Source organism: Myotis davidii, unplaced genomic scaffold (assembly GCF_000327345.1).
Source record: "Myotis davidii unplaced genomic scaffold, ASM32734v1 scaffold97, whole genome shotgun sequence".
In the NCBI taxonomy this organism is placed as follows: domain Eukaryota; kingdom Metazoa; phylum Chordata; class Mammalia; order Chiroptera; family Vespertilionidae; genus Myotis; species Myotis davidii.
This window is the reverse complement of record NW_006289392.1, coordinates 807,936-823,221: the sequence shown is the minus strand read 5'-3', so window position 1 is coordinate 823,221 and position 15,286 is coordinate 807,936. Positions and strand designations below refer to the sequence as shown.

Below are 15,286 nucleotides of genomic sequence, written 5' to 3'. Positions count from 1 at the left end.
ACGCACAGAGCAGGGCCCATCAAGGGGGTTGGGGCTTTGTACTCTGTCACACACAGAGCAGGGCCCATCAAGGGGGTTGGGGCTTTGTACTCTGTCACACACAGAGCAGGGCCGATCAGTGGGTGGAGGAGCTCCCCCCTGTCACTCACAGAGCAGGGCTGATAGGGGAGTTGGGGCACCGCCCCCTGTCACACACAGAGCAGGGCGATCGGGGGGTTGGGGAGCTCCCCCCTGTAAGGAACAGAGCAGGGTGGATAGGGAGGTTGTGGCCCCGCCCTCTGTCACACACAGAGCCGCAGGGCGGTCAGGGGGTTTGGACGGTCATAGCTGTCACGCTGATCCCGGTGCCGGGAGGCCTCACGGCTCTGCTGATCCCAGTGCTGGGAGGCATATTACCCTTTTACTATATAGGGTAGAGGCCTGGTGCACGGGTGGGTGCCGGCTGGTTTGCCCCTGAAGGGTGTCCTGGATCAGGTTGGGGGTCCCCACTGGGGTGCCTGGCCAGCCTTTGTGAGGGGATGATGGCTGTTTGCAGCTGGTCACACACCCTTCAGGGTGGGGGTCCCCACTGGGGTGCCTGGCCAGTCTGGGTGAGGGGCTGAGGGCTGTTTTCAGGCTGGGGGTGACTGAAGCTCCCAACCGCTCCTTTTTTTCTTTTTTTTTTCTTTTTTATTCTGGGCCAGCTTTAGCTTTGAGGCTTGGCTCCAGCTCTTAGGCCTCCGCTGCTGAAAGTAGGTTTCTGGCCTTTTTTTACAATGTTGCGATCCTGCTGACTGAAGCCCGGGACTAAAGCCGGTTTCTGGGGTTTGGTTTAGCTTCTATATTTGTTACATAGTTGCTTAGAGTTGCAGCTCAGAGGCCTACAGCGGCAGGCGGGAACGTTGGAGTCCTCCATCACTGAAGCAAGCAAGCCTCGTGTTAGTTTTAAGCTGCCTGGCTGCTGGCCGCCATCTTGGCTGGCAGTTAATTTGCATATCACCCTGATTAGCCAATGGGAAGGGTAGCGGTCGTAACGCCAATTACCATGTTTCTCTTTTATTAGATAGGATAGATTAATTCAGTGTTTAAGTATTAACTAGTGTATTTTATAAAATAAGAATTTTTTTTCCCCAAGGGTGAAGCAGTTTTCAAGATGAGCTGAGAGTATCCATGGGCAAACAGTAGTCCCAGGGGACTTAAGTGACCCTGAGCCGCACAGTTATTGGCAGTGTATTTCAGAGGATCCACATTCTGATTTTATAGCCCTTTACTTTTTTCCAGTGCCCTTGCCATCTTTTTTCACAAACACGAGAGAGGTAATGTCGTCGTGCTCCTCTCCCGTTGTCTTGGGAAAGCAGTTTCTGAATGTCTGCCAAGGTAAAAACAAAAAGCAATGCTACTCTACCTAGAGTAGGGCTAACTGATTAAAAGGGCTAATATTTCTGACACGGACAAAGTCCTTTGTCTTATAGAGGATTCAGTCCCTTTTGTTTGTTTACATTATTTCTGTGGAATCACTCCTATGACTTCCTAAGGGGGAGCCAATGTAATTTCTTTTTAGTCAAGATAGAACCTATTGATTTAGCATTTCAGAAAGAATCCCATACAATGTTAGTGGCTTTCCCCCTTTACCAGCTTAACAATTTTGCTGCTATCACCACCCCATCTCTACCCACTCTATTGCTAGGTCATTAATTTTCCTGAGAGGCAAAACTGCATACCCTCTAATGTGGTGACTTTGATTGCTCTGTACATATTTTCCACTAGTGTTTTCATTTCATAATGTCCTTCTAAATATAGAAACAGACAATTTTCCTTCTTCCTAGTTCTATATCCCTTTCTTCCCCTATCTCTCATTTTATTCAGAATAGAAAAATGTGAAGTGACTATCCTTTGTAAATAGAATCCCAGTATTACAGAGTTTACCTGTATCAATCAGTCAATTTAATTATTTTTCCATTTAAACTTTGTCTGCTATAGTGAACTGTAGAATTCATTAAAGTAAATTTCTTTAATGACTCTAACATATGCTAGTAATGGCAGAATATTGGGTATTATTAAAGTAATTTGTTATTTTGGTTACATATTTCAGGTATTAATTATCCTAAAGAAATCTTTCATAATTTATGCCTGGCCTATGCTGTTTTTGAGTGTATGAATAATAGGGTACTTAGGACTCCACAAAAAAAAGATTTGCTAGTTTTCGTAAACTCTGACCTTTATCAATACCTAAATACCTACTTACCATTTCCAGCTTTCTTTCATTTTTTCCTAATACTTGCTAAGTGGTTGATCTAAAGGGCAGCAAAGAAAAAACCCGTGGGTATAGTTCACCAGCATTATTTTCAGATTTGAGTACTGGTAATATCTCTATTTTCCTCTAAGAAACAGCATTTACTTTTATGTCCAGAGCCTAAATGTGATATGATATCAAGAAAAAACATAACTGGCATGACTTTGGTTAAAAGACCATTTGTAATATTTTCTGCCAGGTATAAAAGTTTGTATTGTTACAAATTTTTATTTTTATTTAGTTAGAGATTTTTGCCCTACAGGCTGTTTGAGAAATGGGTTAAATATTGTGTAGTGTTTAGAAATAGCCTTTCCATCAGCTCTTCACACCACAACAGATCTTTTGTCAGCAAGCCTCAAAATATAAGACAGACAAGGCCAATAGAGTACCATTGTCTTTGCCTCTTAGGTATGTGAAGTATGGCTCAGGCCCAGCTCGGTTCCCACTCCCCGACATGTTGAAATACGTCATTGAATTTGCTAGTACAAAACCTGCCTCAGAAAGCTCTACGTCTCAGAGTGACACAAGCATGACATCACCACTTTCTCCAGTGCGTTGCCCGGTGTCTGACCTGACATCCAAGGAAAGGTAATGAAAAAAAGTTTTATTAGTATATGTATATATATTTTTGGTTTATTTGTACTGTGCACCTTCTTTCCATCTGATTAACACTCACCCCATATGAGCTTGAGGTCTTGAACTCCTTGTCTTAAAGGGAAGGATTTTGCCAACTGTTCCTTGAGAGAATGTTCCCAATTCCTACCAGTGCACTCCCCTGCCCGTAGGAGGGTGGGGGTTATTTCAGAGCTTCCTGAACTTGTTTTGGGCTAGCTGCCAGCGGTCTTTCTAAGAGGAAACTTCCGCCCTGCTCTTCCAAACATCTTATTCTTGCTGCTGAAAATATGCATGACTAAGTAACATTAAGGAAAGAGATTTATTCATAAATAGAAAACTAACAGGTGAAAAGAACTGGCTCGCAGTTGAAGAGGACAGCCTAGAAGGGCTTATCTAGGGAAGGAAATGGGGAGATCAGCGCTCAGGAGCCCTCTGCTTCTGCTCTGGCCCAGCCACATGCAACAACCTTTGTAACCTGGAGGAACCATTAGGGTCAGCTCGGAGTAAACTTGACGTGTGCCTTGACTAATAAAACAAAACACTAGAACCTGTTTAAAAAGGTTAGATTTTTTTTTTGTTCATTTGTTTTAAATATTTTTTTATTGATTTCAGAGCAGAAGGGAGATGGAGAGAGAGAAACATCAGTGATGAGAGAGAATCATTGATCAGTTGCCTCCTGCACGCCCACAATGTGGATGGAGCCTGCAACACGGGCGTGTACCCTGACCGGGAATTGAACCGTGACCTCCTGGTTCATAGGTCAGTGCTCAATCACTGAGCCACGCCAGTCGGGCTAGATTTTTTTAAAAAGAAAGATCAGGTCTTTACTGCAAGATCATTCAAACATCACGCAGCAGCAGTTCCTTCAGTACATTGCAAAGTACTTATCAGGGCCAGGGCCCCACACTGTAGTTTATTTCATAAAGTGACATCTTAAAAGTAGTGTGGCCACTGTTGAAGTTCACATCAGCTTTCCATTGGAGGGGAGGGGTAAGTCAGCTCATCCGAAAGCATCAGCACTTTTGGTGATGGGGAGAGGGTCAGCTCTAATGCTGGTATTCTCGGGGGGAGGGGAGTCAAGGATGAGGTGGACTGAAGCGAGCGTCTCCAGAGCCTCACTCCTGCCATCTCCTGGGGCACTTTCTGGAATATAGAATGTATTCACAGGGCTGACAAAACAAGGCCAGGTTCAGGCAGCACTGCCCAACCCAGACCGGGCTCCTGCCCACTCAGGAATCTGCGGCAGTTCAGGCTCTGATCAGTCTGTGTTTGCGGTGGAGCGGTAATGCCACTGTGTGTGTATGTGGCAGGTAGGATGGGGATAAGGAGTTATCTTTGATTTTCTTTCTTTCACACCACACGTCGAATCCATTGGCATATCCAGGATCTTTCACTTCTCACCACCTACATCACCTCATGGGTTCAGTCCACCAACATCCATGGTTTGGCTTATGGCAGTGGCCTCCTAATTGGTCTCTCCCACCCTGTAGTCCTTCAGCATGTGAGCCAGGATACTCCCCCGTTTAAAATAGGTCTGATCATGCCCCTCTGCCTAAAGCCTTGGAGGGGCTGCTATCTCCCTCAGCACAAAAGCCAGCGTCCTTCCTGTGGCCCACAGCCCCTCCATCCCTCTGACTGTGTTTCTGGCTGCTGCCTCTGGGCTCTGCTATTTCCTGGTGTGTCAGGGATGTTCCCATGGCAGGGTCTTTGCAATTTGTCTTCCTGCTTGAACCACGGAGCTCGCCTCGTGGCTTCCTCTCTCCCTTCCTTCACATCAGATGTCACCTGGTTTGTGGGACTCCCTTGGCCATCCTATGTGAAGCAGTATACTCCCCAGCGGAGCACTCCCAGATTTATTGTTCTCAGTAGTAGTTAGGATCACCTGCCCATGCCATGTGCTTACTCTTTAATATATAAGTCCCATGAAGCCAGGGACTCTGCTTTGTTTCCTGCTGTGTCCCTTGCACCTGGCACAGCACAGGTGTTCAACAGATATTTGCTGAATGAGTGAGTGGGTGCCCATGTACCACTCACTGCGCAATGCCCCCTGCTCCTGGGGGTCTGCCACCAACTAGGAGATCCAAAGGACACACAGTTCTGTCTCCCAGCCTGGACCAGCCTTCGGGATTGCAAACCACTAGAGGGTCTGCCTCCTCCTCAGGGATCCTGACGACCCCGGCACAAAGCACACGTTCCCCAGCATAATTACCACCATCCCATGAGCCGACAGAAACACCTAAAAGGAGCCAGCATGGAGACCTGGCCTCTGCCCATGCGCCCAGGCCAGAATTCTGGACTGGGTCACTGCAAACAGAAAATGAGAGAAAGAGACTGATTCTGGGGCACACTTTTTTGTTTGTTTGAAGAAGCCATTTATGAGGATTACAGGCAAATTAGGTTCTGGTTGTTTAACCTGTTCTGGATTTCCCCAGGTCGGGTATGGGGTGGAGATCAAGCTGGCTTCACTGCAAACAGCACACGGTGGACACTAAACGAACAGCTGATGAATGCACTGTTTGAGCTGGAGGCCTTGGGAAGGAGCACTCGAAACTCCGGGCCTTCAACAGGCAGGGCTTGCTCTGGGCCACAGACAGAATCAAGAGTTCTGTATAGCCGAACCGGTTTGGCTCAGTGGATAGAGCGTCAGCCTGCGGACTCAAGGGTCCCGGGTTCGATTCCGGTCAAGGGCATGTACCTTGGTTGCGGGCACATCCCCAGTGGGGGGCGTGCAGGAGGCAGCTGATTGATCTCTCGCATCGATGTTTCTAACTCTCTATCCCTCTCCCTTCTTCTCTGTAAAAAATCAATAAAATATATTTAAAAAAAGAGTTCTGTATAAAAAGGTTTATGGGGAGGTTTCAGGGAAAGTATTTTTCCATTTCAATATATGAAACAGTATTTTTGCACTCTGGGCAGTTTTGGGCATTACTGTGAGAGAATATAGAACTTTTCAACAAGGGTGCTTCTTACTACATTTTGGGATGAGGGTTTCCTTGTGAGAAGACAGCACCCAGTGGGTAATGGAGAAGAGGCCCTCAGAGACGCTGGAACCTTGCAGTCTCGTGCCCGTCACCTGAGGTGCACCCCTGGGGTTCTGATGCTCCCACCTGGCTTTTCCTGCCTCCTAGAGAAGGCACACAGCTTTATCTAAGGCCCCCTTGATGGAGCTTCTTCTCGGGCCTTAAGGAAAATGCCTGAGGAGACCAGGCCTGGACTCCCAAGCCCCGCTGGATAAAGCTATGCAGCGATCTGAAGGACCCTCTGGAAGAAGATATGGAGCGATCTGAAGGACCCCCTGGAAGAAGCTATGGAGCCATCTGAAGGACCCCCTGGAAGAGGCTACGGAGCCATCCGAAGGAACCCCTAGAGAAGCTACAGAGCGATCTGAAGGACCCCCTGGAAGAGGCTATGGAACCATCTGAAGGACCCCCTGGAAGAGGCTACGGAGCCATCTGAAGGACCCATTGGAAGAGGCTACGGAGCCATCTGAAGTCTACTTGAGTTAATTGCTATAAAGATCCTTAAATATTCACTATCTGGCCTTTTGCACATAGTTTGACAACCCTTGCTCTAGCACAGGGATCCTCAAACTTTTTAAACAGGGGGCCAGTTCACTGTTCCTCAGACCGTTGGAGGGCCGGACTATAGTTTAGAAAAAAACTATGAACAAATTTCTATGCACACTGCACGTAATCTTATTTTGAAGTAAAAAAACAAAACGGGAACAAATACAATATTTTTATTTGCATGTGGCCTGTGGGCCGTAGTTTGAGGACCCCTGGGTTATGGAGCCATCTGAAGGACCCCCTGGAAGAAGCTACGGAGCCATCTGAAGGACCTCCTGGGGTTGTTCCTGGGGAGGCCTGGAGAGTCATCCTGTGAGATCCAGTTCTTGCTTTCAGGACTGATGAGTGAGGAAGCCCCGAGGCTCAGCCCAGCTCTGTCACCTGCTGGCTCCTCCCTCGCCACCTGTGCTCACAGGATAGAGGGTTGGGGTCTGAAGTGCTTCCAAGTGACAGCTTGTGCAGTGCCCAGGTGCCGCAGGCCCAGGATGCCAGGTGCCTTGGAAAGTAGCTCCTGCTTGTGGCCACGGTCTTGAGTTCGAGAGGCTGCTTGGGCAGGGTGGGGCTCCGCAGGCGCATCAAAGTGCATGTGTGTGCTGGTTGGTGTCAGGCAGAGGCTGAGGGTGGGGGAGGCCTGCAGCATGGGAATCTGTCTCTTGGCTCAGTCCGTTAGTTGGCACCGAGTTTACCTGGGCTTTGTTGAACTCCGACAACACCTCCTGCAAGATGAGTTTGAATCATCAGCATTTACTGTTCCCAGGTCTGAGTTGTAGGACATGGGCTCCTCAGAAGGATCTGGGATCTTGGAGTCATTTTCTTGGAGTAGGCAGCTATCGGAGTCTAGGCTGCAGGACAGTTGGGAGGAACTGGTGTGTCCAGGCTGAGGAAGGAGGCAGTGAGCTGTCCGTTCCATTGGATCTTATGGCCCAAGTGCTGGCCTTCAATGTCCTCTGAGCCTGAGGAAAGGGAAATGGAATCCAGAGACTCCTTCCTCTGTACCAGAGGTGGTAGCAGGGTTGAGCTCCGAGAGTGGGTGAGCGTCCTCTCCCTTAAGGTGGTGGGCTTGTAAGGTAAGGGTGTTAGTCCTTGCAGGAAGCTGAGGAACTCGCCCTTCCCGGGGTCTCCAGGCAGCGGGGAGCTGGTAGTATTCACTCTTGCAGGAAGCACTCCATCAGGCCATTGTTGAGGGCCAGCCGAGCCAGGCCCAGCGGCTGCCCACGTCCCTGCTCCAGTTCCGAGATGCTCTGTCTGTGGGTGGCAGCTTTCAGGAGGGGCCAGAAGACAGCTGAGGCAGAGGCTTCTGGTGGGCACTCACCCACACACTGGATTCAGCTCAGAATGCTTGGTGTGCAGGCCGTGGATGGCCACGCCTCCGGGGTGCTGGATGTGGTGCTGGCATCTCTTTGCCAGTGAACATGGTGTCCCAGGACACCTGCTGCTGCAGTGCCTTCACGGAGCGCACTAGCTGCTGCTTGATGACGGGGTAGCAGCCAGGGTCCAGTCCATTCTCCCCCACAGAGCATTGCTATTCATGCAGCATCTCCCAAGGAGAACCTCCTGCACCTGCAAGGAGAGCCGTGGGGGGTAGGGGTGCTCTTGTCACGGCAGCCAGAAGCTCCCACCCGACCCTGCGGCCTCCTGGTTACTGACTAAAAAAGGTTAAGTTTTTTTATGTTTAAAAAATCCCACCCATTTCCCTAACTCCCCCCATATTAATAATTATTCATCCTTGTATGCATAGAAGTGTGTATCCCTCAGGGTGGCACAAGAGATGGAGGTGGTTTTTACCTTTCATACTCTTACCTGTGTGTTTGGACGTTTTCTAGAATGGTTTCATGTTCTTTAATAATTGTTTTAATTTATTTTTATTTTTTAAATATATTTTATTGATTTTTTACAGAGAAGAAGGGAGAAGGAAAGAGAGTTAGAAACATCGATGAGAGAGAAACATCGATCAGCTGCCTCCTGCACGCCCCCGCACTTGGGATGTGCCCGCAATCAAGGTACATGCCCTTGACCGGAATCGAACCCGGGACCCTTCAGTCTGCAGGCCAACGCTCTATCCACTGTTCCACACCAGTCAGGGCTAATTGTTTTAATTTTCAAAAGCAGTTGGGCAGTTTGGTTAAGCACATACAGTAATACTGCCTACTGTGCATATTAGATTTTATTTTTAATTTTTTAAGATATATTTTTATTGATTTCTGAGAGGAAGGGGGAGAGAGAGAGAGAGAGAGACATCAATGATAGAGAATAACAGATCTGCTGCTTCCTGCACGCCCCCCACTGGGGATCGAGCCTACAACCTGGGCATGTGCCCTTGACCAGAATCAAACCCGGACCCTCCAGTCCACAGGCTGACACTCCATCCACTGAGCCAAACCAGCTAGGGGTGTGTATTAGATTTTAAAGTTATTCTTTGTGTGTGCTCCCTTCTGAAATTGAGATATCTGCTCTCTTGCTTATATTGGAACATTTGTCCATATATATGGGTCCTTGGGGAAGAGGTATTCTCCATTATTTTGTGTGCGTGAGAGAGCAGGTGGGAAGAGTAGGGAGTGAGGGTTTCTTTAAGTCAGAGTTACAGGAACTTCATGTTCTTCAGTTTTGATGTAAAGTAGAAACCTAAGTACAATTTATAAGCTTAGTTTATTTTTCTGCTGGTTTGTGTGTAGTTTGACATTAGTTAATTAGTAGATAAATTAACATTTACTTTACATACTTTATTCTCAGCTAGTTCAGGGCAATAGTGTGAAGAAGTTAACATTTACATTTAGAGCTGAGTGTTAGATTGCTTACCTGGGTATTCAAAGAGTGGTAGAGCTGGGATTGTCTGCCTTTGAGTCCAGCCCCCATTCTTCTCCAGGGTGTTACCTAGTTTGTATTCCTGTGACTTGGATGTTCAGCTGATATTTCATTTTTCTTGCTCTGTATATTGTGTTCCTGAGCTTGTCTATCCATCCCATTTAGTTGGTTTAATCTTGGGAAGTCTATAGTTGATTCTTCGATTCTTCCTGACACAGTCTTTCCTTCTCCGTGCTCTCTCTCCTCTCTTCTTCATGAGGATGCAGTATAATAAGAGGTGAGAGAGCATGAGCCATAGACTCAGGCAGATCTGGGCTTAATACCTCTCCATCGCTTACTAGCTGAGTGAACTTGGGCAAGTTGCTTAATTTCTCCAAACCTTAGGTTTTAATTGCTTGATAGGGATAGTATCTGTATAGTAATAATATCTGTCTCATAAACAAGCTGTGTTAAATGAGACGATATATGTAAAGGAAAGTTTCAGCTCTGCACCTGTGCGGAGTGAATACTCACCAACTTGCAGTGGTACTTTTCCACATGGCAGCTTGCTTTCAAGGCATGTTTTGGAAGTTATCATATGAGCATGATGTGTCTTCTTTCAGCACAAGTAAAGAAAGCTCTTCTCAGGACGTTGAAAGCACCTTTTCTGGAGACTGTTTACACAAGTCTACGACAGTGACTACGCCCCTGGCATCTGCCCGGTCTCCTGTGTCAATGCCTGCACACCCGGCTCCCCGAGCAGTCACCGAGGAGGAGATCAACTTCGTTAAGACCTGTCTTCAGAGGTGGAGGAGTGAGATTGAACAGGATATACAAGGTTGGCTATTCTAAATTTGTCAAACAGCTATTCTTTGCCTTCTCTGTTTGTTTGAGTATTTGGAAGTTTGGCACCTTGGGTACACCTGCTGCTATTGCCTTATACAGTGGGGCCTTGACTTACGAGTGTCCTGACTAAACGAGTTTTTCGAGATACGAGCCGATTTTTTGTTTTGAGTTGCGAGCTAAAATTCGGGTTATGAGCCAGCTTCAGATACCCTACTGCTAGTTGGCGCAGTGAACGTCACAGTGAACGCCAGTGATTTGACATATGAGTAATTTGAGTTATGAGCTCCATCACGGAACGAATTAAACTCGTAAGTCAAGGCCCCACTGTATAATTGAATTTTGCCATATATGCCGTTAAATTTTGGCATGGGGATTGTGACTTCTTCCTTTAGTTCCCTGTAAGATTGGATCACAGACTTCCATTATATAACTGTGGAAAGAACCCTCCTCAACATTTCTGGGCTTCCTGGGCAGCTCCCTTGCTCATGTCTCCTTTGGGTTGGGATTTTTCTATATGGCCTCCTGGTCATGTTGCTCAGACTTTTCTTCCCCTTTCTCCTTTTATCTGGGGAGCAAAAAATGAAAATGAAAATTCAGATTTCTTCCAGGTTCTTATTCACAGAAATTTAGTCTCTCTTGCTCTGCCACCTTCTTTCAGGTCTTATCTCTAGGACATTTGCACCCAAGTGACCCATTAAAGTCTTTTTCCAAGTAGGCTGTTTCTTCTTTAAGAAATATTGGTGCCAATTAGAAGAGATGATTTTAAAAATCTTAATGTAATTATATTAAACTAACAGTCTTCATAACCTGAAGCACTGGCTGCTTTAAGACTGTCTTCCTTCATGGCTCATCGAGTGGAGTTGAAGTCATCAGGACCCTGGCACAGACAAGCACTGCTCATTGCTTAGTGGAAGCAGCCTCTGTGATGTGGAGTGAAGTCATCTGAACTAAGTCTTCTCTTTTAACAGATTTAAAGAACTGTATTGCAAGCACTACCCAGACTATCGAGCAGATGTACTGTGATCCTCTCCTTCGCCAGGTAGAATGAATTGATGGGAAAGTAGTCGAGCATGTTCTAGTGGTGCTAATGGCAGATACAAAAAGGAAACTGGATGGCTTTCTTTGCAACTCAGTGAGAACCTCCTGAGACGTAAGAATACACTTAGGAACGAAATTGGTAGTGTTCTGTTATTTTTATTTTAGGTAAAGAAAAAAGTAATATATCTTCTGCCACCAGTAGAAGGCAAAATATATTTGTTTTGATTCTGCTACGTGTTACTTTTTGATATATTAGAAAGGCATGCTATCAGATATTAATAAAAATTGTCACGCCTAGTAATTTAGGTAGTACAGTGGGGAAACCTGAACTAGGGACCAGTTACTTGTCCTTTTCACGGTACTGTGGTCCTTTGTGTACCTGCATGCATAACAGAGAAAGTTATGCTTTCAAGGTTGGTTTCTCCTATGACTCTAAAAGGGAGGTAGGCGGGCAGTTCTCATTGTCCACATAATTTTTTGTTTAGAATGACATTCTGGCATGGAAGGGAGAGAGGTTCCAGTCAGGGGCATGGCCTCTTAGTGCTTCGGGGTCAGTGGCCGGAGGAGAAGTGCTGTCTCCAGGGTTGCATGGAGGCATGGTTCTGTTGCATGGCGGGAATGCATCATGTAAATCTTGGTTTTCTCCCATTTTCTCTTTTGCATTATTTCAAAAACTTCTCCACCAGTAAAAAACGTGTCAAGGTACTGATTAAATGTAAGTTTCACTTGAGTCTATGGCCAACTTTACCTTTTCCCATCAGTAGTTACTTGGCACATAAGCATTGCTTTATGTTCTGCATATTGTAAAAAGAAATGCCTTTCAGGTGTGGAAACTAACAAGAATGTAGTTAAAAGGGTCTCCCCCTAGATAGGTGAACAAGAGGAAATACAGGGACATATGACTGATTCATAATGAAATATGCTAACTTAAATGTCAGTGCCAACTATAATAGACAGAGAACAAGAGGGCCGCTAAACTAGCTGTAGGTCCCAAACGTGGTAAGCATTTTCTCAGCATATCGGTCAGGATGATTCTATTTTTACATAAACTGTGTTTGGAATTGGGGAATAAATAGGTCTGGGTTATCTTTGGTTTTAGATCTATAATCGTAAGAGTTTAGAGTTGAACGAGGTCTCAGAGGAGGTTATCTAGTTCAATTGTCTGATTTTAAAGATTTGGGAACTGCAGCATAATTGGTAGATTCCAAGGCTGTGTTTTGTTAGTTCATCTTGAATCACCAAGATGTCTCAATGTGAACAAATATATATATATACCTTCCTTACGTCTGGTAGTTGGGAATAATCTTGGATTTTAGTAACCTAAGCTTTGTCAGATTACTGTACTGACTCTCACTCGGAAATGTGCTTTCTGGTTTGGAGGTGCCTTATCGCTTGCATGCGGTGCTTGTTCATGAGGGACAAGCAAACGCTGGACACTACTGGGCCTACATCTACAATCAGCCCCGGCAGGTCTGGCTCAAGTACAATGACATCTCTGTGACCGAATCTTCCTGGGAAGAACTTGAAAGAGATTCCTACGGAGGCCTGAGAAATGTCAGTGCTTACTGTCTGATGTACATTAACGATAAGCTACCCCACTTCAACGCAGGTAAAAATATCTTCACAGGAGCCAGAAATGGGGGAAGTCTGTACTGCTCAGGGAAGAGGGAACATTCTTTATAGATTAAAATAATTTTAACCTAGAATTTATCATGAAGTAATAATGCATTTTTAAAAATACAAACGAGAATAAAGAGGAAAAATAAGTTTGCTCTCCGGCTTCTATTCTTGAGCCCAACAGGTATCCATTGTCAGGTTTCTTATGCTGTGTTCAGAAACTGCTCTGTGCAGTGACTACATTTACTTATTGACATCTCCTTCATCCCATTTTCCCCCAAATGGGATATTTTCCATTCTGTTTTTCTTCCTTTTTATTAATTGTGTATCTTAGTGACCTCTATATTTTCATAAATAAAATTGACTCATTATTTTATTTTAATTAATCCTCACCTGAGAATATGTTTTTATTGATTTGATTTGATTTGATTTTAGAGAGAGAGAGAGAGAGAGAGAGAAACATCAATTGATTGCCTCCCGTTACATGCCCACAACCTGGATATGTGCACTCACTGGGAATCAAACCTGCAACCTTTTTTGGCATACAGGACATTCCAACCGAGTTCACCCGACCAGGGCTCTTCCTTTTTAACCCCATAATCATTCCATTGCATGGAATATATGTATATTATGTATGTATATAATTTATTAAACCAACCTCCCATTGAAAGACTTTTAAGTTTTCTCTAGTTTTTTCCTTTTTTAGTAACATTTCGTATACATTTTTAAATGTTTTTATTGATTTTAGAGAGAGAGGAAGAGAGAGGGGTAGAGAGATATCAACATTGATGCTAAGAGCAGTTATGCTTATAATATATATTGGTGCTTTATTCCTTACTGCATGCTTTCAATTTTTATTTCTCTAATAATTTATAACTGTAAAAACTGCGACCCTTCAGTTTGTGGGCTTGCGCTCTAACCACTAAGCAACCAGCTAGGGCTATCCTGCCATTTTTCTTTTTTAAATATATTTTATTGATTTTTTACAGAGAGGAAGGGAGAGGGATAGAGAGTTAGAAATATCGATCAGCTGCCTCTTTGACACCTCCTACTGGGGATGTGCCCGCAACCAAGGTACATGCCCTTGGCCGGAATTGAACCTGGGACCTTTCAGTCCGCAGGCTGACGCCTATCCACTGAGCCAAACCGGTTAGGGCGCCATTTTTCATTATAGCTTTTAATGACCCAGGTATTATTGACCATCTAACTATTGTACCAAATTGCTTTCTGATAGCACTTCATTGCCTGAAACTCAAGACAGCATGAATGCATTGGAATTCATCTCTAACCATCTTTAGATAGATATTCTTATCAATAATAGATGCAGTGGTTATATTGATAAAATTATTTTGTTTGAAATTTTCAGTGGATCTAATGATTTTTCTGAATTTCCGGGAAATATTTGGTCCATTCTTACTATTTTACCTGTGATTGGCCTCTATTCCAAATCCTTACATTCATTTGTTCCTTCATTTAACAGATAATTCAATATGTGCCTACCTACTAATACACCAGGCTCTGTTATTGATGTGCTCTGACTGTTGGCCTTATATTGTCAATACTTCTGATGGATTATTGTATATGTATTTTTCATTAGGAAAGACCTTTTGATTTCTCCATCTTTGTTCTTTCTCAGAGGCAGTCCCAAATGAATCAGATCAGATGTTGGGAGAATTGGAAGCCTTATCTGTTGAACTTAAGCATTACGTTCAGGAAGATAACTGGAGATTTGAACAGGAAGTAGAGGAGTGGGAAGAAGAGCAGTCTTGCAAAATTCCTCAGATGGAATCTACCAACTCCACATCACAGGATTTCTCTACACCACAAGGTATTCGAGAAGGGCAGTGTGCCAGCGATAGTATTCACACTGCACTCCTTCAGCCAGCCCTGTGCTGATGGAGTGGTGCACAATACATTTCAAATAGAGTTGATATTGCACAACCTAATGGGATAACTTATGGTTCAGAACGTGATTTCTGATGAGTAGGAGTAATAGCAGAAAGACTAGCTACCTATACTATTACTCTGTTTAGTTTTGCTTATTTCCCAGGCTATAAGAGGAATTATGGTAGGATTAATAGGTGGATTTTATGAAAACAATTATCCAAAGGTGACCTTCCACCAGGTCAAATACATGGTAATGAAAGGAAACTAGATTTTGGGTGGGGAACATGCAATAGATTACACAGATGTTGAATTATAATCTTTTTTTTTAATTAAATCTTTATTGTTCAGATTATTACATTAGTTACTCTTTTTTCCCACCATAACTCCCCTCCACCCAGTTCCCACCCCACCCTCCGCCCTCACTCCCCACCCACTGTCCCATCCATAGGTGCACGATTATTGTCCAATTTCTTCCCTCACCCCACACCCCTTCCCCCGCCCAAGAATAGTCCATTCCCTTTCTATGTCCCTGATTCTATTATAATCACCAGATCATTCTGTTCATCAGATTATTTATTCCCTTGATTCTTAGATTCACTTGTTGATAGATGTATATTTGTTGTTCATAATTTGTATTTTACCTTTTTCTTCTTCTTCCTCTTCT

General features: G+C 44.6%; 1 protein-coding gene across 7 annotated transcripts in view; it reads left to right on the top strand.

Moving 5' to 3' along the window:
* Positions 1–15,286, top strand: part of USP28 (ubiquitin specific peptidase 28) — a 56,028-nt gene that overhangs the window by 29,543 nt on the left and 11,199 nt on the right. For all 7 annotated transcript variants that reach the window (XM_015562478.1, XM_006761532.2, XM_006761533.2 and 4 more), the window contains exons 13-17: positions 2,681–2,860; positions 9,858–10,072; positions 11,049–11,119; positions 12,499–12,727; positions 14,372–14,563. In XM_015562478.1, coding sequence (XP_015417964.1) covers positions 2,681–2,860; positions 9,858–10,072; positions 11,049–11,119; positions 12,499–12,727; positions 14,372–14,563 — 887 coding nt within the window. The remainder of the gene's footprint in view (positions 1–2,680; positions 2,861–9,857; positions 10,073–11,048; positions 11,120–12,498; positions 12,728–14,371; positions 14,564–15,286) is intronic.